Source organism: Python bivittatus, unplaced genomic scaffold (genome assembly GCF_059951505.1).
Source record: "Python bivittatus isolate LINGU-HERP-01145 unplaced genomic scaffold, Pbiv_v1 ctg000810_np1212, whole genome shotgun sequence".
Classification (NCBI taxonomy): domain Eukaryota; kingdom Metazoa; phylum Chordata; class Lepidosauria; order Squamata; family Pythonidae; genus Python; species Python bivittatus.
The window spans coordinates 1,603,886-1,629,282 of NW_028277111.1; the positions used below are offsets into that span (position 1 = coordinate 1,603,886).

The window sequence follows — 25,397 nt, forward strand, 5'->3', positions numbered from 1 at the left end:
CTCTGCACCGATATGGCTTTTCTAATTCCTCTCCCCATATTTATATGTCCTGTTTGTAGAATAACAAAAGAACAGAAAAAAACCCCCACTTCCTGGTGGATAAAACTTTTCATCCAGGAATTTCCAACCTCACCACCTAAGGAAAAAGAGGAAGAAAAAGGGAACAAAATCACTATATTTTAAAAATATTCTGTGGAGACTTGACAGTATTGACATTGTGCATGTGGTCTTTCTGGTCCAAGCCAGATGGCACTGTGATCTTTCTCTGGTTCTTCAACATGGCTCTCCTCTTCCCCACTTTCTATTTCTTTATCACCAAGGCTGATCAATCCTACATCTTAGTGTCTGCTGCACTATAGGATACTTATTTATCTATTGGATCTCTCAAAGCTGCCCAATTCCAAAAAGTTTTCTAAGGGATGGCTGAGAAGCAAATGTTCTCCCAGTTTAAACATTTGTAATTTTCCCCCGTGTGAACTTTCATATGACTTCTAAGTGCTAATGCACTATGAAAAAATGTTCCACATTTGGTGTATAGATAGGGTTTTCCCCTGTGAGTTTTCTGAAGTTCACAAAGTACTGACTTTTCAGCAAAACCCTTCCCACAATGTACGCATCTCCATCACTTCACTCCTGTATGGACCCTCTGATGCCTTCCAAGGTGTTGTTTTTGGGAAAAGCATTTCCCACATTCCCCACATTTGTATGGCTTTTCCCCCGTGTGGGTTCTCTGATGAATCCGAACTTGTGTTGCTGAGGTAAAACTTTTCTCACACTCTTCACATTTATAGGGTTTTTCTCCTCTGTGCCTCCTGAACTGATGTCTCCGAAGTTCAGAAGACTCCACAAATCGTTTCTCACATTCTGGGCATTCATAGGGTCTGTCTCCGGTGTGAAGTCTCTGATGTCGCACCAGGTGTGCTTTCTCGGAAAAACATCTCCCACATTCTAGGCACTTTTCATTTTTCTCTTTGTTGTGTGTTTTCTTATGCCTCTGAAGAGATGAATTTCGAGCAAAGGCTTTTCCACATTCAAGGCATTTATAAGGTTTGATTCCTGTGTGAATCTTCTCATGCGCGTGAAGCTGTGAGTTGCAAGTAAAGCACTTCCCACATTGCCCGCACTTGTAAGGTTTCTCTCCTGTGTGAAGCCTCTCGTGGTTTCTAAGACATTCTTTGTAAAGAAAAGATTTCCCACACTCCAGGCACTGATAAGGTTTTTGTCCGGTATGAATTCTTTGATGCTTCAAAAGAGTTTCTTTCCTGGAAAAACATTTATTGCACTCCAAACATTTATGGGGCCTCTCTCCTATGTGCATTACACTGTGATTCCTAAGGGATGATGAATAAGCAAATGCTCTCCCACAGTCTAAACATTTGTAATTTTTTTCGTTTGTATGAAGTTTCATATGACGTCTGAGGCCTGATTTGATATGAAAAAATATTCCACACTTGATGCATTGATAGGGCTTCTCCCCTGTGTGAATGTTCTGATGTTCACAAAGTCCGGCCTTTGCAGAAAAACATTTCCCACATTCTACGCATCTATACGGTGTCACTCCTGTATGGACCCTCTGATGCCTTCCAAGGTATTGTTTTCGGGAAAAGCATTCCCCACACTCCCCACATTTGTATGGCTTCTCCCCTGTGTGGATTCTCTGATGAATCCGAACATGCATTGCTGAAGTAAAACTTTTCCCACACTCTCCACATTGGTACGGCTTCTGCCCCATGTGGATTCTCTGATGAATCTGAACCTGTGTTGTGGACGTAAAACTTTTCCCACAAAAAGCACATATATATTGCTTCTCTCCTCTGTGCCCCTTCTGGTGTCTCCGAAGCTCAGAAGAATCCACAAATCGTTTCTCACATTCTGGGCATTGATAGGGTCTGTCTCCGGTGTGAATTTTCTGATGTCGCACCAAGTGTGATTTCTGGGAAAAACATTTCCCACATTCCAGGCACTTTTCATTTTTCTCCCCTCTGTGTGTTTTCCTATGACTTCGAACAGATGAAGTTCGAGTAAAACTTTTTCCACACTCAAAGCATTTGTAAGGTTTTACTCCTGCGTGAATCTTCTCATGGACCCCAAGATCTGAGCTGCGAGTAAAGCCCTTCCCACATTGCGTACATTTGTAAGGTTTCTCACCTGTGTGAATTCTTTCGTGATTTCTAAGATATTCTTTGTAAGAAAAAGATTTCCCACACTCCAGGCACTGGTAAGGTTTTTCTCCTGTATGAATTCTATGATGCTTCCAAAGTGTTCCTTTCCCGGAAAAACATTTATTGCACTCCAAGCATTTATAGGGGGTCTCCCCTATATGTGTCAGGTGGCTGTGATTTCTAAGGGACGATTGACAAGCAAATGCTCTCCCACAGTCTAAACATTTGTAATTTTTTTCCCCTGTGTGAACTTTCACATGACGTCTTAGGCCTGATCTTGTACGAAAAAATGTTTCACACTCAATGCATTGATAGGGCTTCTCCCCTGTGTGAATTTTCTGATGTTCCCAAAGTCCTCCCTTTTGACCAAAACATTTCCCACATTCCCCACACTTGTATGGTTTCTCGCCTGTATGGACGCACAGGTGTGAACCAAGATGTGACTTCCAGGAAAAGCATTTCCCACACTCCTCACATTTATATGGTTTCTCTCCTTTGTGCCTCATCTCGCCTCCATGAAGTCCAGAAGAAGTCAGAAATCGTTTCTCACATTCACGGCGTTCATAGTGTGTGATTCCAGTGTGAATTCTCTGATGTCGCAACAGGGTTGATTTGGTGAGAAAGCATTTCCCACATTCTAGGCACTTTTCATTTTTCTCCCCTGTGTGTGTTTTCTCATGGCTCTGAAGATATGAACTTTCAGCAAAACATTTTCCACACTTCAAGCATTTATAAGGTGTTATTCCTCTAAGACTCTTCTTATAGACTTGAAGCTGTGAGTTCTGAGGAAAGACATTCTGGCATTGCATGCATTTGTGAGGTTTCTCTCCCGTGTGACGCTTCTCATGGTTCTTAAGGATCAATTTTTCATTAAATGATTTGCCACACTCCAGACATTTATACGTTTGCTCTCCAGTGTGGATTTGCTGATGTTTTAAAAAGCACACCCCACACTGCCCACACTTGCAGGGCTTCTCTTCAGTTGGGCTGTTCTGAGGCCTAGAAAGACACCATCTCTCAGGAAAACCTTTGCGGCGCTTCCAGTATTCCTGAGGCCTCTTTCCCTGGTGGATTCGCTGATGGGCTCCAAGGTCCGAGCCTTTAGTAAAACGCTTTCTGCACTCTCCACATTTGTAGGGCCTTATTCCGGGGTGGCTCCTGAGATGTTTGGCAAAGCCCCACACTCCAGGAAAGGATTTCCCACACTCCAAACACAGATGCGATCCATTCCCCATGTGCACCTTCCGGTGGATCAAAAGGAGGGACCGGTGAGCAAAGGATTTCCCGCACTCGGAGCATGTGGAGAATCTCCGCAGCTTCCCCTGAGGGGACCTTCGGTCAAAGGGTTTCCCCCCCTGCATGGTTTCTGGGGGCTGCTCCCTTGCAGTGCTTTCTAACCAGAGACAATTTACGAGCATAACTTTGGCAGCAGGTTTTTCCAGGCAGCACCTGTTGGATGAAGGAAAAAGAAGTGAAGAAGAGAGGAAGTTTTGTTCTCCAGCTCCAAAAATAGCACAAACAATAGCTAGGAGACACCTTAAATGAGCTACCAAAGTGCCCCCAAACCTCAATTCCCCCCACCCAAACCAAAGCAACGCTGGGATTTTCCCTCTGAATCTGACCTAAGATCTCCCCTCTCCATTTCTTAGCAAGATTAACAGAGTCCCTATCACTCCCTATTTGCTTTTCTGAACTAGTATGATCTCCGCCTTTTCCTTTCCCTCGGTTTGAAGTTGATCCAAATTATATACAAGACACAGTGCAAGGACCACTGCAGGACCACTACTAACATACGTGTTAGGTAGGTCCTGTCAGGTTCAGCCCAAAGAACCCCACGAGACAATGCAAATACAGTTCTGTTGTGTTTATTAGCTTCCACCTCAAGACAGAATCTCACCGGACTGAACCCAAGTTCCCAAGCCAGCCAGCCACAACACTGTGAATTCCTTAGGGAGGTGCCAGCCTCATCTTCTTGAACTTCCCACGCTCCTGTTGGGGGCTAAGAACACGGTTATCTCCCTGAGCCTGGCCTTCATAAGTCCATTCCATCACAGGTCCATATATATAGATCGTATATCCCATGTAGGCACATGTTGACACGGTTGTTTTTGCCACCAGAAACTAACATGGCCCTCCTCCTAGAATGGCTTCCTGTACTTTCTCTATGCTTTACTGAGGGTGTAAATCTATTCCTCGAGGTCTGCAACGCTTCATGTTGGGGGCCAATTCAGCCCTCCATTTTCTGAAAGGCAGGTTCATCGCATCCTTTGACCAAAACCTCCCCGAGATGGTCCTACCTACCCAGGTCAGACTTTGGGCTCAGTCCTCAAGCAGTTTCTTCTGGCTTAATGTCCTGCATCCACCCAGCCCTTGGGATTACTCCAAGGGTGGTAGCTGCAGAAATCATGGTTGAACTAATCATGGTTTAGCTGAGGGATGTGTAACTTCCCAGCTGAAAACAGCTCCCAGCCTTGGGGGAGAGTGCTGGGGCAAAACCCAACTTTACCGCACTGCCTTTATGTTTTATAAAAATTAGATAAATTTACGTGGTTTTTCCCCAGGCTCAGATCTCACCATTTCCCCCTCAGTTCCTTTCCTGGGACGCTCTGCAGGTCTCCGGGGCCGCCGCCGATCGCCACGGACCGCCCCCTCCCCTCCTCTTCCTCTGGCTCCCTCCTCCTCCCTCCCCTCCCTCACTCCTCAGCTGCTGCTTCCCTCCCTTTCCCCCAGTCTCTCCAGGGCTTCTCCCACCGCTCGCCAGCAGGGCCGGTTTTGCTGGCCTGAAAGCGGGGAAATCCTCCCTCTCCGTCCAGACGAGGCGCCGAGGAAGGGGGTCCCTCCCGGGCGGGAGAACCGGGCTCAGCCCGGGCCCCGAAGCCCCTCCTCCCCTCCGAGGACCCCCGACGGACACGGGAGGCCCGCAGGGGCCGCCGGGACCCTCCGCTCCGCCCTCCAGCGCCGAGGCCTCCCCCCCTCCCCTCCCCTCCCCTCCCCTCCCGCGGGCCAGGCTCGCTCGGCGCCCCTCAGAGGCTCCGCGTCCGCCCAGCCCGGCCCGGCCCGGGCAGCCCCCCGGCAGGCCTCGCAGCTCCGCAGCCTCCGGGGACGCGGGCCGAGGCGCGGCGCCGCAGCCGCGGTCCTGCCGGCGGGGAAGGCGCTCTGGGCGGGCGGCCGGGCCGGGCTGGCGCCGCGGGAGGGGAGCCCTACCTGCCCGCAGCCGGGGCCCAGCGAGCCCTCCGAGGGTCCGGCGCCGAGGCGGGGGGCGGGGCTGCGCTCGGGCCCCGCCTCCTCTGCCAGCCCCGCCCCTCCCGGGAGCCTTGGCCGGCAGGGAAGGGCCTGAGCCCACCATTGGCCCCGCCCCCTGGGCCAGGTCCTCGTCCCCAGCGCGGCTTTTCCTTTGCCGCGGCTTCCCTCGGCCAGCCCGGGCGCCGTTTCCATGGCAGGGAGGGCAGCATCGCGGGCAGCTCTTTCCGCCTCCACCCCGGCCTTGAGGCTGCCGGGCGGGGCTGGCGGGGCTCCCGGGACTCGCCCCCCAGCGCAGATGCTGCCCCTCCTGCCGGGGAGGCCTTAAAGCTGGACCCTCCGCGCTGGGGAGGGTCGCCCCCCAAAGGTCTCGGTCGGCCACCTGAAGATCTTCGTCGTGCCCCGCATCGCACAGCGAGGGCTCCTCTGCAAGGAGAGCTGTTCCCCGCAAGGAGAAAGGTAGCTCTGAATTTTTCAAGTCAGTCCTGACTCCTGGCGGCTCCCTGTGCAAGTCTCTGCAGTGTTCTTGGCAACATTTTGAGATGTGGTTTGCCTTTGCCTCCTTCTTCCTGGGGCTGAGAGAGAGGGACTGGCCCAAGGTCACCCAGCTGGCTTTGTGCCCAAGGCAGGACTAAAACTCAGGGTCTCCCAGTTGCTAGCCTGAAGCCTGAACCACTACTCCAAACGGGCTCAGGTGCAGCTGGATATCGACTGAGACACCCAGGTCCTTTTCACAGGCGCTCTGCCCCAGATGATCTCTCTCCTCTTTCCACTGAGTTTTCCTACCCAGAGGTCGGCCTTTGCGCTCGTCCCTGTTGAACTTCATCTGGCAGTTTTCTTCCATTTTGGCAGCTTGTCAAGATCTTCCTGAATCACGATTCTATCCCCATTATTTTGTATTGTCTTCAAATAATATAATCCTATTTTCTAATCCCTCTTCCAGGTCATTTATACATATGTATTTCTAAAATTCTGTTTTCACTTTGTCATTATGGTGTACTGGGTGTAGATTAATGAGAAAAAAAATGAATTTGAGCAATTGTAGTATCAGGCTGCAACATAACAAAATTGAAAAAAGTGAAGGGGGTCTGAATACTTTCCGAATGCACTGTATATCAAACACGGGCATATCAGTCAGACAGCTGCAAGCGCCATCTTAACTTTTTTGACTTCCCTGCCACGCAGATGCCCCCAAATCCCAGTTCAATCCCCGGCATCTCTAGCTACGACTGGGCAAGAGGACTGTCCCAAACGCTAGGTGGGATAGAGTGGGGGGGGCGACCGGTGGGCCAAGGGGTTCGGACCCAGACCATCCCCTGCTTCATAGTTCTCCAGCATGACCTCCCGGTGCAGCCCCCGCTCTCTGGAACATCCTGCCCCCTTGGTGCGATTGGCCCCCTCCCTCCTGGCCTTCTGAAGGGCCTTGAAGACCTGGCTTTGTCACTTGGCCTGGGGTGGGGAGGGAATGCTTCAAGCAGGTGGATGGCTAGCCCCATAGTGGCCAGCTGTCCGCAGCCTGATTGTCCATCTTCTTGGATTTTCCTTTTTTAGTATTGTTTTAATTCTGGATGTATTATGTTTTAGATATATTTATAGTTTTAATGTTTTTGTAAGTCGCCCAGAGTCCCCTATTGTGGGGGAGATGGGCGGGGGAGAAATCCAATAATAAAATAATAAATAAAATAAATTTTGAGCCCGATCATTTATGCCTTGGGTGAGAACTCTGGGTCTGTAATCCATTTGTCTGTTTTATTGGCTGTCCATGGAGTCTTCTCCAACGCTAAACTTCGGAAGCGTCAATACTCTTCCTATCCTGCTTCTTTAAAATCCAACATTCGCTTCTATATTACGCCACAGGGAATACCTTGGCTGGAGAATTCTGGGAGTTGAAGTACACACTCCTATGATCGTTTTTGAATTTACATGCCATTAAGGGGTCTGCACAGTACTGCTTTGTTTTTCTTAAGGACACTGTTGACACAAGATACCAAACATTGGCCTCAAAAGCTGGGTTCAAATGAAATAGCTATGCCCGAAGAAGTCAATGACGTGACAGCTAACCTCATGACCCGCTTTGTCCAGCTTGGAAGGGCGAGGGCCAAGTTGCCACAACCCAACCAGCCCCCACTTTCCCTCCCCCACTGGGGGCTGCGAAAGTGGAATCCTTTAAATATTCAAAAAAGGGTGAGCCCAAAATGCTTTGTTCACTTAAACCAGAGTTTCTCCACCTTAGCAACATTAAGATACCTGGGCTTCAATTCCTAGACTTCCCCAGCCAGCATGCTGACTCAGGAATTCTGGGAATTAAAGTCCACGCATCTTAACGTTGCCCATATATAGAAACAGGATGGATTCTGCAGTCCCCAAATTTGGCCCATTTTAAAACACAGCAGGCAAATTCAGCGGTTGCTAGTTTGGGGGCTGGTTTGCTACCTCCTGAATCCCAGTCAGGATGTCTTCAGTGCCACCTGCGAGGGAGCAACGGGGGACGAGAGCCATCGGCCTTTGGGCCTTCCTTACCAGCCGCCCGAAGGCTCTGCTTGGCCACCGGATCACCCAGGGAGGGGGACTGAATGGGTCTGCGTGGCCCGATGCAGCGTCAACTCCTGAAGGGAGGGGGTCAAGAATAATTTTAGTTGCATCTGGGAGGTACCACAGGGGTGGAAAGAGGGAACCACCAGCATTTCTGCATTCCTTAGAATCCCCCGGAGTGAGTGCCCCCTCTGGTCAATTGGCCACGATTCATGGGCAGGGCTGGAGGGGGTTAGGCGGAGATGGGGAGGGTCTGGCGGGTGCCTCAATCCTTGCGCAGGCTTAAACAATCAATGACTCCTCTTTGAGAAACCAGCCCCCCGTGTCACTGCACTTTGGGAATGCAGCACGTCTGCAGCGTGGCCTCAACTCAGACATGCACCCCGCTGAGCCCCCAAGATGTCTGACGCTCACTGGCTCTTCCCGTCTCCCGTCTTTTGAGCGTTGGCCTGAAAAGTCCTCGGCCAAAGCCACAGACTGCAGGCAATTGGCCGGATCACCCTCCTGAACCCGGCGCTCCATCTCTGGGAGCAAGATGGCCAGGAGCAAAACAAACCGTTCATCAACATCACCATTCTGGTGCTATATACCAACGGTACATCATTTTATAAAAATTCCCTTTTAAACTGCAACGTAATCTGAGTGTCAGTCCTTTCAGCCGCATATTTTCCCACTGCTCCATCGGTATGTTATAACCTAAGGTCTTGGCCCATTTTATTATATACTCTTTAAATTGTTCTTCTGGTTCAAATTTCAGTAAAAGCTCATACATTTTAGGAATTACAAGTTCATCATTTGCACATACGGTAATTCAGTTTCAAATTCTGTCTTATGTTGTTCGATTCCAAATGTCCTTTTGTCTACTTTCAATCCTTCCCTTAACTGTACATAGGAGAACCATTGAGAACTAAATCACTCGACAGTCAATTGGTCTCTTGACTTCATCTTGTATTCTCCGTGTTTTTGTTCTAACAACTCTCGACATGTTAACTGTTTCTCTTTGCCAGCTGTTTCTTTTTTATAAAATGCTTCTTGTGCCGAGACCCACAAAGGTGTTTTCAGACACAGCCTGGGTTGGTATCTATTCCATATTCTCAATATGGCACTTCAAACATATTGATTTTTAAAGTCTACATTAACCTTCTCCAATTGGGCAATCCCAATCCTCCTCTTTCCTTTGTGTCTTGAAGAACTTTAAATTTAACACTTGGTTTTTTTCCCTTCCATATAAACCTAGATATATCTTTCTGCCATTGCTTAAATGGTGCATCAGTTGTCAAGAGAGGCACTGTTAGAAACAGAAACATCATTCTAGGTAATACATTCATTTTTATCACAGAAATTCTTCCCAGCAATAACAATTCTAATTTTTCTCATCTTAACCCATCCTTCTTGGTTTCATTCCATGCCTTAACATAATTATTTTGAAATAGCTGCAATGCAATCAGAAGGCAACTTCCGTGACCTCTCTTTACCGTAGGAGCCTAAACAGGGTTTCCTTCTTCTGTTCTGGGGAAGAGTCTCTTGGGGGTTCTTCCATGTGTGAATACAAGAGTACAAATGAGGGCAGGGTAGGGGTTGTGGTGGAGACATTTACGGTCACCTGTCGTTTGAGTAATCTTTCCCCCCCTTCAGACAGTATTTCTCTCGTGTCACAGATGCTGTGTGAGGAAAGCATTTTCCTCACACACTGCTCCAGAATTATGAGCTTTCTTGTGCTTATTAAGAGATTTTTCGGCGTAACTTTTTCCACACTGCAAACATTTATAACGTTTTTCTCCTGAATGTCCTCAAAAATGTACACAAAAGATTGGCCGCTGAAGCATATGACTTCCCACTCTCCAAACGTATGTGTGGTTTCTCTCTGGTATAGATCTTCTGGGGAGTAATAAAAAGATTTACTGCACTAGAAGCAGCCATAGGTTTTCTCTCATGGGTGAACTCTCTTATGCATGCCAAGATACAGTGGTACCTCGGGTCACGAATGCTTCTGTTCACGAACAATTCGGTTCACGAACAGCTCCGGTCGCAAAGGTTTGCCTCCGTTCGCGAACGCCGGATCGAGTGACGAACAGGATCTGCGGCCATTTTCCCTGCTGTGACACATGGTCGTGGCTTCCTGTAGGGAGGGGGACTCTCCCTCCGAGCAATAACCGCCTCCCCACCCGCCTTCCTGTCCTCCACGCCAGAAGTCGCCTCGAGCAAGGTTAGCGTTCTCTCTCTTCGTGCTGTACTGTGTGTCATATTTTTGCAGTTTAAAAAAAAAAAACATGGTTCAGAACGGATTAACCATAATTACATTGAACCTTATGGGAAATTTGATTCGGGACGCGATCAAAAATCGGTTGGCGACCAAATTCGGAGGGGTCAGAACAGATTAACCGTATTTACATTGAACCTTATGGGAAAATTTGATTCGGTTCACGACCAATTCGGTTCGCGACCAGAGTCACGGAACGAATTAAGTTCGTGAACCGAGGTACCACTATACTCTGTTTCCTCCTGTGTGGACTCTCTGATGAGTCACTAACGCTGCTTCCTGATCAAAACTTTCCCCACACTACCAACACTGATGTGATTTTTTGTGATTCTGTTGCATCTGAAGGTTTCCTGATCGTGAGAAACGTTTCCCATAGACCAAATATTTGTAAGATTTCACTACTGTTATTCAGTGAACGTTCTAGTAAACATTAACGTGTAACTTTTGAGAGAACCATTTCCCACACTGTTCAAAACTGAAGGGTTTTTCTCCTGTATGGATTGCTGCATATTAAATTTTGATTAGCAAAGAAAAGTTTCTTACTCTACACACGTGTAAGCTTTCTTTCCTGTGTGATTTTTCATGTGCACCTGAAGATCTGATTACAGGTAGTCCTTGACTTATGACCTTTCATTTAACAACTGTTCAAAGTTACACTGGGTGCTGAAAAAAGTGACTTACAACCAGTCCTTGCAGTTATGACCATCACAGTGTCCCCATGGTCACGTGATCAAAATTTCAGTGCTTGGCAACTAGCATGTATTTATGACAGTTGCAGTGTCCCGGGGTCACATGATCACCATTTGCAACCTTCCCACGGGGCCTCCAACAAGCAAAATCAACAAGGATGCCAGATTTGCTTAATGAACAAATGATTCACTAAATGACCATGCTGATTTACTTAATGACTATGGCAAAAAGGGTTGTAAAGTCTCACGCGAGTCACTTAATGACCACATCGCTTAGCAATGGAAGTTCTGGTCTCTATTGTGGTTGTAAGTCAAGGACTACCTGTATCAGGTAAACCATTTGCCACCTTCTAAACCCTGATAAAGTTTTTCTCAAGTGTGAATTCTCTGTTGCTGCAAAAGACCACCTTTCAAATAAAAACACACTCCAAGCATTTATGGGATGTCTCTCCTATATCCATTAGGTGGCTGTGATTTCTAAGGGATGATTGACAAGCAAATGCTCTCCCACAGTCTAATCATTTATAATTTTTTCCCGTGTGAACTTTCATATAACTTCTAAGGACTGATCCACTACAAACTAATTTTCCACATTCAGTGTATAGATAGGGCTTTTCCCCTGTGTGAATTTTCTGAAGTTTACAAAGTACTGCCTTTTGATCAAAAGATTTCCCACATTCTACGCACCTCTATGGCTTCACTCCTGCATGGATCCTCTGATGCCTTCCAAGGTGTTGTTTTTGGGAAAAGCATTTCCCACACTCCCCACATTTGTATGGCTTCTCCCCTGTGTGGATTCTCTGATGAATCCGAACCTGTGTTGCTGAGATAAAACTTTTCCCACACTCCCCACATATATACTGTTTCTCTCCTCTGTGCCCCTTCTGGTGTCTCCGAAGTTCAGCAGCTTCCAAAAATCGCTTCTCACATTCTGGGCATTCATAGGGTCTGTCTCCAGTGTGAATTCTCTGATGTCGCACCAGGCTTGATTTGCTGGATAAACATTTCCCACACTCTAGGCACTTTTCATTTTTCTCCCCACTGTGTGTTTTCTCATGGCTCCGAAGATATGAACTTCGAGCAAAACATTTTCCACACTTAAAGCATTTATAAGGTTTTATTCCTGTATGAAACTTCTTATGGACCCAAAGTTGTGAGTTGCGAGTAAAACGCTTCCCACATTGCGGACACTTGTAAGGTTTCTCTCCTGTGTGAATTCTCTCATGGTTTGTAAGACATTCTTTGTAAGGAAAAGATTTCCCACACATCAAGCACTGATAAGGTTTTTCTCCAGTATGAATTCTCTGATGCTTCAAAAGAGTTTCTTTCCTGGAAAAACATTTTTCACACTCCAAGCATTTATGGGGCCTCTCTCCTATATGTATTAGGCGGCTGTGATTTCTAAGGGATGACGAATAAGCAAATGCTCTCCCACAGTCTGAACATTTGTATTTTTTTTCCTCTGTGTGAACTTTCATATGACGTCTAAGGCCCGATTTGATATGAAAAAATATTCCACACTCAATGCATTGATAGGGCTTCTCACCTGTATGAATGTTCTGATGTTCCAGAAATCTTGCCTTTTGAGCAAAACATTTCCCACATTCTATGCATCCGTATGGTATCACTCCTGCATGGACCCTCTGATGGGTTCCAAGGTATTCTTTTTGGGAAAAGCATTTCCCACATTCCCCACATTTGTATGGCTTCTCCCCCGTGTGGATTCTCTGATGAATCCGAACCTTTGTTGCTGAGATAAAACCTTTCCCACACTCCCCGCATTCGTACGGCTTTTCCCCTGTGTGAATTCTCTGATGAATCTGAACCTTTGTTGCTGAGATAAAACTTTTCCCACAAAAACCACATATATACGGCTTCTCTCCTCTGTGCCCCTTCTGGTGTCTCCGAAGTTCAGAAGAATCCACAAATCGTTTTTCACATTCTGGGCCTTCATAGGGTCTATCCCCAGTGTGAACTCTCTGATGTCGCACCAAGTTTGATTTCCTGGAAAAACATTTCCCGCATTCTAGGCACTTTTCATTTTTCTGCCCTTTGTGTATTTTCTTATGACTCCGAAGAGATGAATTCCGAGTGAAGGTTTTTCCACACTCAAGGCATTTATAAGGTTTTATTCCTGTGTGAATTTTCTGATGGACACAAAGCTGTGAGTTGCGAGTAAAACACTTCCCACATTGCCCACACTTGTAAGGTTTCTCTCCTGTGTGAATTCTCTCGTGGTTTCTAAGATATTCTTTGTAAGGAAAAGATTTCCCACACTCCAGGCACTGATAAGGTTTTTCTCCAGTATGAATTCTCTGATGCTTCAAAAGAGTATCTTTCCTGGAAAAACATTTATTGCACTCCAAGCATTTATAGGGCGTCTCCCCTATATGACTTATGCGGTTGTGATTTCTAAGGGATGATGAAGAAGCAAATGCTTTCCCACAGTCTAAACATTTGTAATTTTTTTCCCCTGTGTGCACTTTCACATGACATCTTAAGCCTGATATTGTACGAAAAAATGTTCCACACTCAATGCATTGATAGGGCTTCTCCCCTGTGTGAATTTTCTGATGTTCCCAAAGTCCTCCCTTTTGAGCAAAACATTTCCCACATTCCCCACACTTGTATGGTTTCTCCCCCGTGTGGATTCTCTGATGAATCAGAAGGCTTGCTAGTGAAATAAAACTTTTGCCACACTCCTCACATTTATACGGTTTCTCTCCTTTGTGCCTCATCCGGTGTCTCCGAAGTCCAAAAGAATTCACAAATCGTTTCTCACATTCAGGGCATTCATAGGGTGTGTCTCCAGTGTGAATTCTCTGATGTCGCACTAGGTCTGACTTCTGGGAAAAATATTTCCCACATTCTAGGCACTTTTCATTTTTCTCCCCTCTGTGTGTTTTCTCATGGCTCCGAAGATATGAACTTCGAGTGAAACATTTTCCACACTCAAAGCATTTATAAGATTTTTTTCCTGTGTGAAGTTTCTCATGGACCCAAAGCTGCAGATTACCAGCAACGCTCTTTCCACATTGCATGTATTTGTAAGGTTTCTCTCCTGTGTGACGTTTCTCATGGGTCTTAAGGGTCAATTTTTCATTGAATGATTTGCCATACTCCAGACTTTTATAAGGTTGTTCTCTGGTATGGATTTGCTGATGTTTAAGAAACTCTGACATTTGAGAAAAGCACAGCCCACACTGCACACACTTGCAGGCCTTCTCTTCAGTTGGGCTGTTCTGAGGCCTAGAAAGACACCATCTCTCCGGAAAACTTTTGCGGCGCTTCCAGCATTCCTGAGGCCTCTTTCCCCGGTGGATTCGCTGATGGGCTCCAAGGTCCGAGCCTTTAGCAAAACGCTTTCCGCACTCTCTGCATTTGTAGGGCCTTAGTCCGGGGTGGCTTCTGAGATGCTTGGCAAAGCCCCACACTCCAGGAAAGGATTTCCCACACTCCAAACACAGATGCGATCCATTCCCCGTGTGCCCCTTCCGGTGGATCAAAAGGAGGGACCGGTGAGTAAAGGATTTCCCACACTCGGAGCATGTGGCCAGTCTCCGCAGCTTCCCCTGAGGGGACCTTCGGTCGAAGGGTTTCCCCCCCTGCATGGTTTCCGGGGGCTTCTCCCTTGCAAGGCTTTCTAACCAGAGACAATTTGCAAGCAAAACCTTGGCCACAGGTTTTTCCAGGCAGCACCTGTTGGATGAAGGAAAAAGAAGTGAAGAAGAGAGGAAGTTTCGTTCTCCAGCTCCAAAAATAGCCCAAACAATAGCTAGGAAACGCCTTACATGAGCTACCAAGGTGCCCCCAAAACCTGATTCCTCCCACCCGAATCAAAGCAATGCTGGGATTTTTCCCGTGGATCTGACCTGAGATCTCCCCACTCTGGTTCTTAGCAAGATTAGCAGAGTCCCTGTCACTCCCCATTTGCTTGTCTGAACTGGTATGACCTCCGTCTTTTTCTTTCACTTGGTTGGGAGGTGATGCAGATTATAACAAGACACACTGCAGGGACCAGCACAGGACTTATATATGTTAGGTAGGTCCATACATACAGATCGTACATCCCACGTAGGAATATGTGGACATGCCTCTTTTTGCCACCACAGACTAACACGTCCCTCCTCCTAGAATGGCTTCCTGTTCTTTCTTTATGGTTTAGGGAAGGTATTCCTCACTCTGAAGATGCCGGTCACAGGTGCTGGCGAAACGTTAGGAAACAAAACTTCCAGAGCATGGCCACACAGCCCGGAAGACCCACACCAGCCATCCTATTCCTCACAGTTTGCAAAGCTTCATGTTGGGGGTCAATTCAGCCCTCCATTTTCTGAAAGGCAGGCTCATTGCATCTTTGCAATCCTTTGACCAAAGACTGCAATTGGGGGAGTTGTTGGTGTCCTCCTTTTCATGGTCAGATCACGGCCTGATTACCATGGGATTCTCTGGCGCCGCTATCCACTGCAATGAGACTGGTCCACCCCTGGAGAGTGATGGACCCGGAGGGGTTCCAGAGGGAGCAGGGGGCTGATCCTGGTGGTCTGTTGCATGGCCCATCCGAAGCCTTGGTTGCTTCCTGGAATAAAAAGGGCAGCTGAGGCATTGGATTGGATCGCACCTATGTGACCCCTCCCCTCCCATGGATCCTGTCACTTCCCATGGTTTGCGGAGGGGTTGAGGGAGACGAAATGAGATGTTTACAGCATCGCTGGTGCTCATCTAAGAATGAACTCTACTGAGCACAGGTTAGAGCTGCTATAAAGGCCTACCAAGTGGGAGTAAGGGCAGCAAAGTGACAGCACTCCTCCACTCCTATTGCATTTGCAGATTGCTGCCCCACAGCCCTGTTTTGGGTGATATGGACCCTCTTAAGTACAGGGGGCCCGGACCACCTTTTGCAGGGTCGGAGGAATCCGCTGAGCATCTGTCGGATAAAATTGCCCAGATTCATTCACAGTTGGATGCTGGCTTTGCTGCAAGTTTGTGGGACATGCCTAGGGTGAAGTCTTGCCTGCTCATCTGGGAACGGTTTGAACCTGTTGCACCTCAGGAAGTGGACAGGGTCCTTAGGACTGTGAGCTCAGCCCCCCGCTCTCTAGATCCATGCCCCTCTTGGCTTGTGAAAGCAGCCTGGGGGGTGTCGTGTGGGTCGGTACTGGCAATGTTGAATTCTTCTTTGAGTGAGGGGGTTGTTCTTGCACCTCTTAAAGAGGCTCTCATTCACCTCCTCTTCAAGAAGCCATCACCGGACCTAACAATATTGGACAATTTTCGTCCAGTATCCAATCTTCCCTTTTTGAGAAAGTGGTTGCGCAGCAGCTTCAGAGGACCTTGGATCAAGTGGACTATCTAGATCCTTTTCAGTCAGGGTTCAGACCTGGGTATGGTACAGAAACAGCATTGGTCATGCTTTTAGATGATCTCTGGCATCGGCGGGATGCTGGTTGTGTGTTCATCTTTGCCTTACTTGACCTCTTGGCAGCTTTCAATATCATCGACCGTGGTACCCTTCTGGGCCAACTCAGAGAATTGGGGGTGGGTGGCACGGCATTGTGTTGGTTCGCCTCCTTCCTCCAGGGTCGGTTCCAGTCAGTGGTGATTGGGGAGGAGAGATCCCACCCCCACCCTCTGCTATGTGGGGTGCCGTAGGGGTCGGTGCTCTCACCTCTCCTACTTAACAGCTACATGAAACTGCTGGGTGAGCTCATCCGTCACCATGGGGTGAGCTGTCATCAGTATGCTGATGATACTCAATTCTACATCTCAACCCCTGGCGACTTAAGTGATGCTGTGAATGTCTTATCCTGGTGCCTGGAGGCTGTGAGAATCTGGATGGAAAACAACGGGCTTCAACTGAACCCTGGCAAGACTGAGTGGCTGTGGGTTTTGAACTCCTCTGGTTCTAGGATTTTATCATCTTTGGTACTGGATGGGGTCGCACTGCCCCAAACAGACCCTGTGTGCAATCCAAGGGTCCTCATGGACTCACGACTCCTGCTCAAAGAGCAGGTGGCAGTCATGGCTAGGAGGGCCTTTGCACAACTTCATATTGTGCGCCAGTTGCACCGGTTCCTCGATCAGAGGGACCTACTCACGGTCACTCATGCCCTGGTCACCTCCCAGTTAGACTACTGTAATGCGCTCCACGTGTGGCTGCCCTTGAAGAGTATCCAGAGACTTCAGCTGGTGTAAAATGCAGCGGCACGAGCAGTTGTGTGTGTTTCTAGTAGAACACACATTACAGCTCTGCTTCGCGAGCTGCACTGGTTACCAGTTTTTTTCCAGGTCCAATTCAAGATGCTGGTGTTGACCTCTAAAGCCATTCATGGCATGGGGCCGGGCTATCTGAGGGACTGCCTCTCCCTGATTTCATCTGCCCGTCCTACCAGATCCAGCAGAGAGGGCATGTTACAGCTTCCGTCGGCTAAGGAGCTACATTTGGCGGGCCTTTTCTGCTGCACCTGCGCTGTGGAAATTTCTCTCCACTGAGGTGAGGTTGGTCTCATCATTGTTGAGCTTCCGGAGGTCACTTAAGACTTTGTTATCCCAGCAGGCCTGGGGATTCCAGGTGGTGGGGAAGTTAGTGAGGTGGCTCCCTTATTTTTAACATCCTGTTAAAAATTCTGTTTTATTTTGCTCTTTATATTTTAATGTATTTATTGACTGCTTTTAGCTTTTTTGCATGCCACCCAGAGTCGCCTGTGGTGAGATGGGCAGCCATAAATTGATTTAATCACTTTACTAAAACCTCTGTGAGATGATCCTTCTGAAACGCAGGTTCATCACATCCTTTGACAAAAACCTTCCTGAGATGGTCCTACCTGCCCAGGTCAGACTTTGGACTCAGTCCTCAAGCAGTTTCTTCTGGCTTAACGTCCCTCATCCACCCAACCTCTAGAATTGCTCCACCAAGGATGGTAGCTCCACAAATCATGGTTAAACTAATCATGGTTTAGCCGAGGGAGGTATAACTTCCCAGCTGAAAACAGCTCCCAGCCTTGGGGAGAGTGCTGGGGGCAAAACCCAACTTTACTGCACTGCCTTTATGTTTTATAAAAATTGAATGTGATTAAATGTGATTAACGTGGTTTTTCCCCAGGCTCAGATCTCACGAGTTCCCCCTCAGTTCCTTTCCTGGGACGCTCTGCAGGTCTCCGGGGCTGTCCCGGGCAAGGCCGCCGACCGCCACGGACCGCCCCCTCCCCTCCTCTTCCTCTGGCTCCCTCCTCCTCCCTCCCCTCCCTCACACCTCAGCTGCTGCTTCCCTCCCTTTCCCCCAGTCTCTCCAGGGCTTCTCCCACCGCTCGCCAGCAGGGCCGGTTTTGCTGGCCTGAAAGCGGGGAAATCCTCCCTCTCCGTCCAGACGAGGCGCCGAGGAAGGGGGTCCCTCCCGGGCGGGAGAACCGGGCTCAGCCCGGGCCCCCGAAGCCCCTCCTCCCCTCCGAGGACCCCCGACGGACACGAGAGGCCCGCAGGGGCCGCCGGGACCCTCCGCTCCGCCCTCCAGCGCCGAGGCCTCCCCCCCTCCCCTCCCCTCCCGCGGGCCAGGCTCGCTCGGCGCCCCTCAGAGGCTCCGCGTCCGCCCAGCCCGGCCCGGCCCGGGCAGCCCCCCGGCAGGCCTCGCAGCTCCGCAGCCTCCGGGGACGCGGGCCGAGGCGCGGCGCCGCAGCCGCGGTCCTGCCGGCGGGGAAGGCGCTCTGGGCGGGCGGCCGGGCCGGCCTGGCGCCGCGGGAGGGGAGCCCTACCTGCCCGCAGCCGGGGCCCAGCGAGCCCTCCGAGGGTCCGGCGCCGAGGCGGGGGGCGGGGCTGCGCTCGGGCCCCGCCTCCTCTGCCAGCCCCGCCCCTCCCGGGAGCCTTGGCCGGCAGGGAAGGGCCTGAGCCCACCATTGGCCCCGCCCCCTGGGCCAGGTCCTCGTCCCCAGCGCGGCTTTTCCTTTGCCGCGGCTTCCCTCGGCCAGCCCGGGCGCCGTTTCCATGGCAGGGAGGGCAGCATCGCGGGCAGCTCTTTCCGCCTCCACCCCGGCCTCGAGGCTGCCGGGCGGGGCTGGCGGGGCTCCCTGGACTCGCCCCCCAGCGCAGATGCTGCCCCTCCTGCCGGGGGGGGACTGAATCCGGACCCTCCGCGCTGGGGAGGGTCGCCCCCCAAAGGTCTCGGTCGGCCACCTGAAGATCTTCGTCGTGCCCCGCATCGCACAGCGAGGGCTCCTCTGCAAGGAGAGCTGTTCCCCGCAAGGAGAAAGGTAGCTCTGAATTTTTCAAGTCAGTCCTGCTCCTGGCGGCTCCCTGTGCAAGTCTCTGCAGTGTTCTTGGCAACATTTTGAGATGTGGTTTGCCTTTGCCTCCTTCTTCCTGGGGCTGAGAGAGAGGGACTGGCCCAAGGTCACCCAGCTGGCTTTGTGCCCAAGGCAGGACTAAAACTCAGGGTCTCCCAGTTGCTAGCCTGAAGCCTGAACCACTACTCCAAACGGGCTCAGGTGCAGCTGGATATCGACTGAGACACCCAGGTCCTTTTCACAGGCGCTCTGCCCCAGATGATCTCTCTCCTCTTTCCACTGAGTTTTCCTACCCAGAGGTCGGCCTTTGCGCTCGTCCCTGTTGAACTTCATCTGGCAGTTTTCTTCCATTTTGGCAGCTTGTCAAGATCTTCCTGAATCACGATTCTATCCCCATTATTTTGTATTGTCTTCAAATAATATAATCCTATTTTCTAATCCCTCTTCCAGGTCATTTATACCTATGTTCAGCATCCTTGTTGGCCTCTGAGGCTTTCTCGTTTCGCTTGTGCAGAGACCAGCAGACTTGGAAGATATGGCCATGCACTCCACAGAGGGGAGCGGGTGTTGCTGGATCGGGACCCAGCAGCCTCCTGCCGGGGCTCCATTCTGGAGGATTTGGAAATCGTGGCCGGGCTGAGCTCTGAATTGGAGGGCCAGAGGGGAGGTCGTGATGCTTCTTCGGGGAAAGGAGGAAAATTCCACCCAGGGCGGATCTACCTTGGACCATAAAACCCTCTTTCACAATGACTACAGCATAAAGCCTCCCTTGAATATTTAATTATTTAACCAGAGATGATCTTCCACTCATCTTTTTCTTCTTTTGTCCACCTTTCTATCTTTTGTCCAAAGAGATGCTAAAATTCCTGGTGTGAACAGTTTTATCTACCAGGAAGTGGGTGGTTTTTCATTAATTCCATTCTTTTGTTACTTATTCTACATAAATATGCGGATCACTGTTAGAAAATTTATGTCAAGGTATGGCTGAATTAAAGGTGACCTCTTTTCATGTTAGCAAGTGGGAAAATCCACCAGAGGAGGAATAATGTAAACACTGAAGAAGAATGTTTCATATATCAAACACAGGCATATCAGTTGGACAGCTGCAGACGCCATCTTAACTTTTTTGACTTCCCTGCCCCGCAGATGCCCCCAAATCCCAGTTCAGCCCCCGGCATCTCTAGCTACGGCTGGGCAAGAGGACCGTCCGAAATGCTGGCTGGGATAGAGTGGGGGGGAGCGACCGATGGGCCAAGGGGTTCTGATCCGGAGCAGCCCCTGCTTTATCGTATGACCTCCCGGGGCAGCCCTCCTTGACGGGGATCCCACAGGGCTCGCTCCTCTTCCGTGAAATGCGTTCCCACCTCAGCAGAGGTCGCTGTCCTCTGAAAGAGCGCCTCCCCTCCAACACGCCCTGAGGACTGTTTGCGGGGGGCTTCTCTGAGCTGGGGGCTCTTTCTCCGGTGTTGAACGCAGTGTTTCTCAGCCTTGGCGACCTTAAGGTTGTGGACTTCAACATGGTGGCTGGAGAATTCTGGGACGAAGTGCACACATCTGAAGCTGCCAAGTGATTGAGAAACACTGCTTTAAAGGCCTGTAGCACGCCTATATTGAATGAAATCTTACTGCTCTTGCAGGTGCCTTTGCATTCATCTCCAAGCTCAAAGGGAGTTTGAGCCAGTTTGGTGTAGTGGTTAAGGCACTGGGCGAGAACCCAGGAGATCCCGGTCCTAGTCCCATCTTAGGGATGACAGTCGGCTGGGTAGAGAACCACAGATATCAACTTGCAAAAGGAAAGCAGCAGTTAACCAAACACAAATTAAGGCTGGGAAAGGAAGAAGGTGTTGCAAAGAAAATTAAAGTGTCTTTGCCTTGCCTGTGTTTGGAAAGCAAAGCAAAATGTTATCATGGATATCAGCCCCTCAAGGAATCGGGATCAGGAAACAGAAGTCACAAGAATTCTAGAACTCTATTTTATTGATCTAGGCCAGAGTAATACAATCTCAGGATCAGAATCGGGCAAGCCAGGGTATTCCCTGTGACATTCTATAGAAGCGAAAGTTGGATTTTAAAGAAGCAGGATAGGAAGAGTATTGACGCTTCTGAAGTTTAACGTTGGAGAAGACTCCATGGACAGCCAAGAAAACAGACATGGATTACAGAGCAAATCAACCCAGAGTTCTCACCCAAGGCATAAATGATCAGGCTCATATATCGGAGATATTATGCAAAAATCTTGCTTACTGGAGAAGGCTCTGATGCTGGGAAAGATGGAGGGAAAGGGAAGAGGACAACCAGCAGCAAGGGGGGGGGGGACTCAGTTCTGTGGCGATGGGGGCACCGTTGGGATACCTGAAAGAGTGGGTTAGGGACAGATCCTCCTGGAAAAAGATCCACCTGGAGAAAATCTCTCTGTGTAGTTGCTAAGTGTTGACCCAGACTTGATGACATATAATCATTTAAAAAAACAAACACAAATCTTGAAAACCTGACAGCACTTTCCCTTCCGTCTATTTTCTACCCCTTCAAAGAGAGTCCAGGCACAGTCAGTATAAGCTTCTTTCAAATGCCTTATTTCTTTCCTGGACTTAACTCGTGTTTTGCTAACTGCTGCATTCCTTCTCCAGGTGCTCCCTGTGGTTCTCGACAGGGTGACTTTGGGCCACGCACTCTGTCTCAGCCTTAGGAAGGAGAAGGAAAAGGCACATCACTTCTGAAAATCTTGCCAAAAAAGTTCCTCCAGACAATCACCAGGAATCCTGCCTGATCCAAAGTCACCAAATTGATTGATTGATTGAATGATTGATTGATTGAATGAATGAATGAATGAATGAATGAATGAATGAATGAATGAATGAACAAAGTGAAATGGATGCAACATAAATCAATTCAGCTTGCTGTAAATGTTTTCTTACAAAGGCACTTTAAGTAGGTCATATGTATGGGGAGCATCTCATTGGTTTGGTAGTGAACGCAGCTCACGTGTGCATTGCGGGGGGCTCTCTTTTACCAGCACAATCTTTAGAACCGAGGCCATGAAGTTAATTCCATAAACCCTTGTTCTGTTAACCGTGCCCAGTGCCAGCTCTTGGAGGGATTGGGCAAGAGTTTTCCCAGACCAAGCTGGAGATGTTGGAATTGAAGGTGGGGAAGAGTAGCGGGCCAAGTTGGGGCACCAGTAGGGAGCTGCCCAAAACCTTCCTTCCCCCAGGGGTGGGGTGGGCCCTCTTTTACCCCAGCACACAAAGGCCCCCGTTTTTGAGCTAGAATACAGATGAAGCTGCATAAAAGGGAAATAAATAAATATAGGACACTCTCCTTTCCATTGCTCTAGGTGATTCCCAAAGGAATTAAGAAGGGCTGGACCTGGTTAACGTTTGGGATGGGAGACCACCAGGACATCTGCTGCATAAAAGGCCTGCACTGACGTGTAATGTCATCCTACGTATTTATGCCATGCTGGAAATTATTGCACATGGCCCTTGATCTCCAAAAGGCTGACTGTCCATCTTATCCTAAGAGCAAACCTGCATATTGTGCTCTGGGTGAACGGTCCTAGAGATTTTGAATGGAAGTCGCTGAGCCCAGCAAGATATTCTCCTCACCAGGCCTCTTAAAGGCTGACAACCCTGGCCTGAGTGAAGCAGGCCTTCCCTCTGCAAACGGCTTTCTAAAGGTACACTGCTTCTGAATATGGAAGCTCCATCTAGCCACCAAGAGGCATATCCTCCTCTAGGAGCTGGCTCTTTTTAAAGTCTCATCTTTCATGATGGATGGACAGTTCAAAAACAAATTTAAAAGGAGACACGTGTCTTTTCTTTTGAGACGTTTTTATGTTTGACGCTCAACTTTTCAGGACATTAGTATCCTGATGAACCAAGGAAAGGCAAGGCAAGCAGGTCAACTGGATTATATATTGCATGATTATTTAAAGTCAGACTTGCTATTTTTTCTCCAGCCATACCCACTACTAAGCTCTTATCCTTATGCAGGTACTAAGAAGAGGATCTTGAAATGTGTGCAGCATCTGCAGCGTTTTACTTAAAATTTATAAAGACTTTATAGGGTATGTTGAAATATTTATAAGCTTGCCAGTGGGTGGGTGGGTGGGTGGGGGGACTTCTATGATCGTTTTTGAATTTACATGCCATTAAGGGGTCTGCACAGCACTGCTTTGTTTTTCTTAAGGACACCGTTGACACAAGATACTGAACGTTGGCCACAAAAGCCGGGTTCAAATGAAATAGCTACGCCCGAAGAAGTCAATGACGTGACAGCTAACCTCATGACCCGCTTTGTCCAGCTTGGAAGGGCGAGGGCCAAGTTGCCACAACCCAACCAGCCCCCACTTTCCCTCCCCCACTGGGGGCTGCGAAAGTGGAATCCTTTAAATATTCAAAAAAGGGTGAGCCCAAAATGCTTTGTTCACTTAAACCAGAGTTTCTCCACCTTAGCAACATTAAGATACCTGGGCTTCAATTCCTAGACTTCCCCAGCCAGCATGCTGACTCAGGAATTCTGGGAATTAAAGTCCACGCATCTTAACGTTGCCCATATATAGAAACAGGATGGATTCTGCAGTCCCCAAATTTGGCCCATTTTAAAACACAGCAGGCAAATCCAGCGGTTGCTAGTTTGGGGGCTGGTTTGCTACCTCCTGAATCCCAGTCAGGATGTCTTCAGTGCCACCTGCGAGGGAGCGATGGGGGACGAGAGCCATCGGCCTTTGGGCCTTCCTTACCAGCCGCCCGAAGGCTCTGCTTGGCCACCGGATCACCCAGGGAGGGGGACTGAATGGGTCTGCGTGGCCCGATGCAGCGTCAACTCCTGAAGGGAGGGGGTCAAGAATAATTTTAGTTGCCTCTGGGAGGTACCACAGGGGTGGAAAGAGGGAACCACCAGCATTTCTGCATTCCCTAGAATCCCCCGGAGTGAGTGCCCCCTCTGGCCAATTGGCCACGATTCATGGGCAGGGCCGGAGGGGGTTAGGCGGAGGTGGAGAGGGTCTGGCGGGTGCCTCAATCCTTGTGCAGGCTTAACGCATCAATGACTCCTCTTTGAGAAACCAGCCCCCCGTGTCACTGCACTTTGGGAATGCAGCACGTCTGCAGCGTGGCCTCAACTCAGACATGCACCCCGCTGAGCCCCCAAGATGTCTGACGCTCACTGGCTCTTCCCATCTCCCGTCTTTTGAGTGTTGGCCTGGAAAATCCTCGGCCAAAGCCAAAGACTGCAGGCAATTGGCCGGATCTCCTTCCCGAACCTGGCGCTCCATCTCCGAGGGGAAGACAGCCAGGAGCAAAACAAACCATTCATCACCATCCTGCTTATAGAATAACAAAAGAAGGGAATTCATTTTAAAAAAGCCCTCTTCTTGGTAGATAAAATCTTTAACACCCAGGAATTTCACACCTCCCACCCAGGGTAAAAGAGGAAGAAAGGGAAAAAACCTGACTCAATTTTAAAATATTCAATGGAGACTTTACAGCATAGTCATTGTGCACACAGTCTTTCTGGTCCAAGATAGACCCTTCCCACCTGGACGTTTTCTCCTTTTCCTTAAGCATCGTGATCTTTCTCTGGTTCTTCAACACGGACAAACTCTTCCTCACTATCACCAAGGCTGATCAATCCTACATCTGAGCTTCTGTCTGCTGTTTTTTTTTATTATTATTATTTACTGGATTTCTTAAAGCTGCCCAACTCCAAAAAGACTCTTGGTGTTTAAAAGATATTAGTGCAAATCCTTTCTCGCTTTGCTATTTTTCTGTGTGAACCTCCTGAAAATATCCTTTATTTTTAACCAGACACATGACTTTCTTTCATAACATCTTGCCAGGCCTAAGAGACTCCCTTTAATTATGCTTTTCTCAGAGCCTGGACTCAGATAAGAGGGCACACCTGGACAACCTTGGCTACTCTTGGAAAGCCCAGCAGTGTTACATGGGAGACCACCAGGAATTCTACAATGGGCTGGGAGGTAAATATATATCCAAGAGGACAGTGGGATCTCCCTTTCGTTTAGTTGCAATGCAATCAGAAGGCAACTTCCGTGACCTCTCTTTACCTTAGGAGCCTAAACAGGGTTTCCTTCTTCTGTTCTGGGGAAGTCTCTTGGGGGTTCTTTGATGTGTGAATATGAGTACAAATGAGGGCAGGTAGGGGTTACGATGGAGACATTTACAGTTACCCGTCATTTGAGCAATCTTTCCCTCCCTTCAGACAGTATTTCTCTGATATC

The 25,397-nt window shown here is 48.9% G+C and overlaps 2 protein-coding genes across 2 annotated transcripts; both read right to left on the reverse strand.

Annotated features, from left to right (window-relative positions):
* Window positions 1-1,419: 1,419 nt before the first annotated feature.
* On the reverse strand, window positions 1,420-6,497 carry LOC103055736 (uncharacterized). Its single transcript, XM_088129762.1, has 3 exons — window positions 5,367-6,497; window positions 1,757-3,611; window positions 1,420-1,680 (listed from the first exon to the last, which is right to left on the reverse strand). The coding sequence occupies exons 1-3, from the start codon at window positions 5,612-5,614 to the stop codon at window positions 1,555-1,557; spliced, it is 2,229 nt and encodes a 742-aa protein (XP_087985888.1). The 5' UTR covers window positions 5,615-6,497; the 3' UTR covers window positions 1,420-1,554.
* A 2,122-nt stretch (window positions 6,498-8,619) lies between these two features.
* LOC103049703 (uncharacterized) lies at window positions 8,620-18,793 on the reverse strand. Its single transcript, XM_088129335.1, has 2 exons — window positions 18,214-18,793; window positions 8,620-14,582 (listed from the first exon to the last, which is right to left on the reverse strand). Exons 1-2 carry the CDS (start codon window positions 18,768-18,770, stop codon window positions 11,573-11,575), a joined length of 3,567 nt encoding a protein of 1,188 aa, XP_087985461.1. The 5' UTR covers window positions 18,771-18,793; the 3' UTR covers window positions 8,620-11,572.
* Between the last annotated feature and the right edge of the window lie 6,604 nt (window positions 18,794-25,397).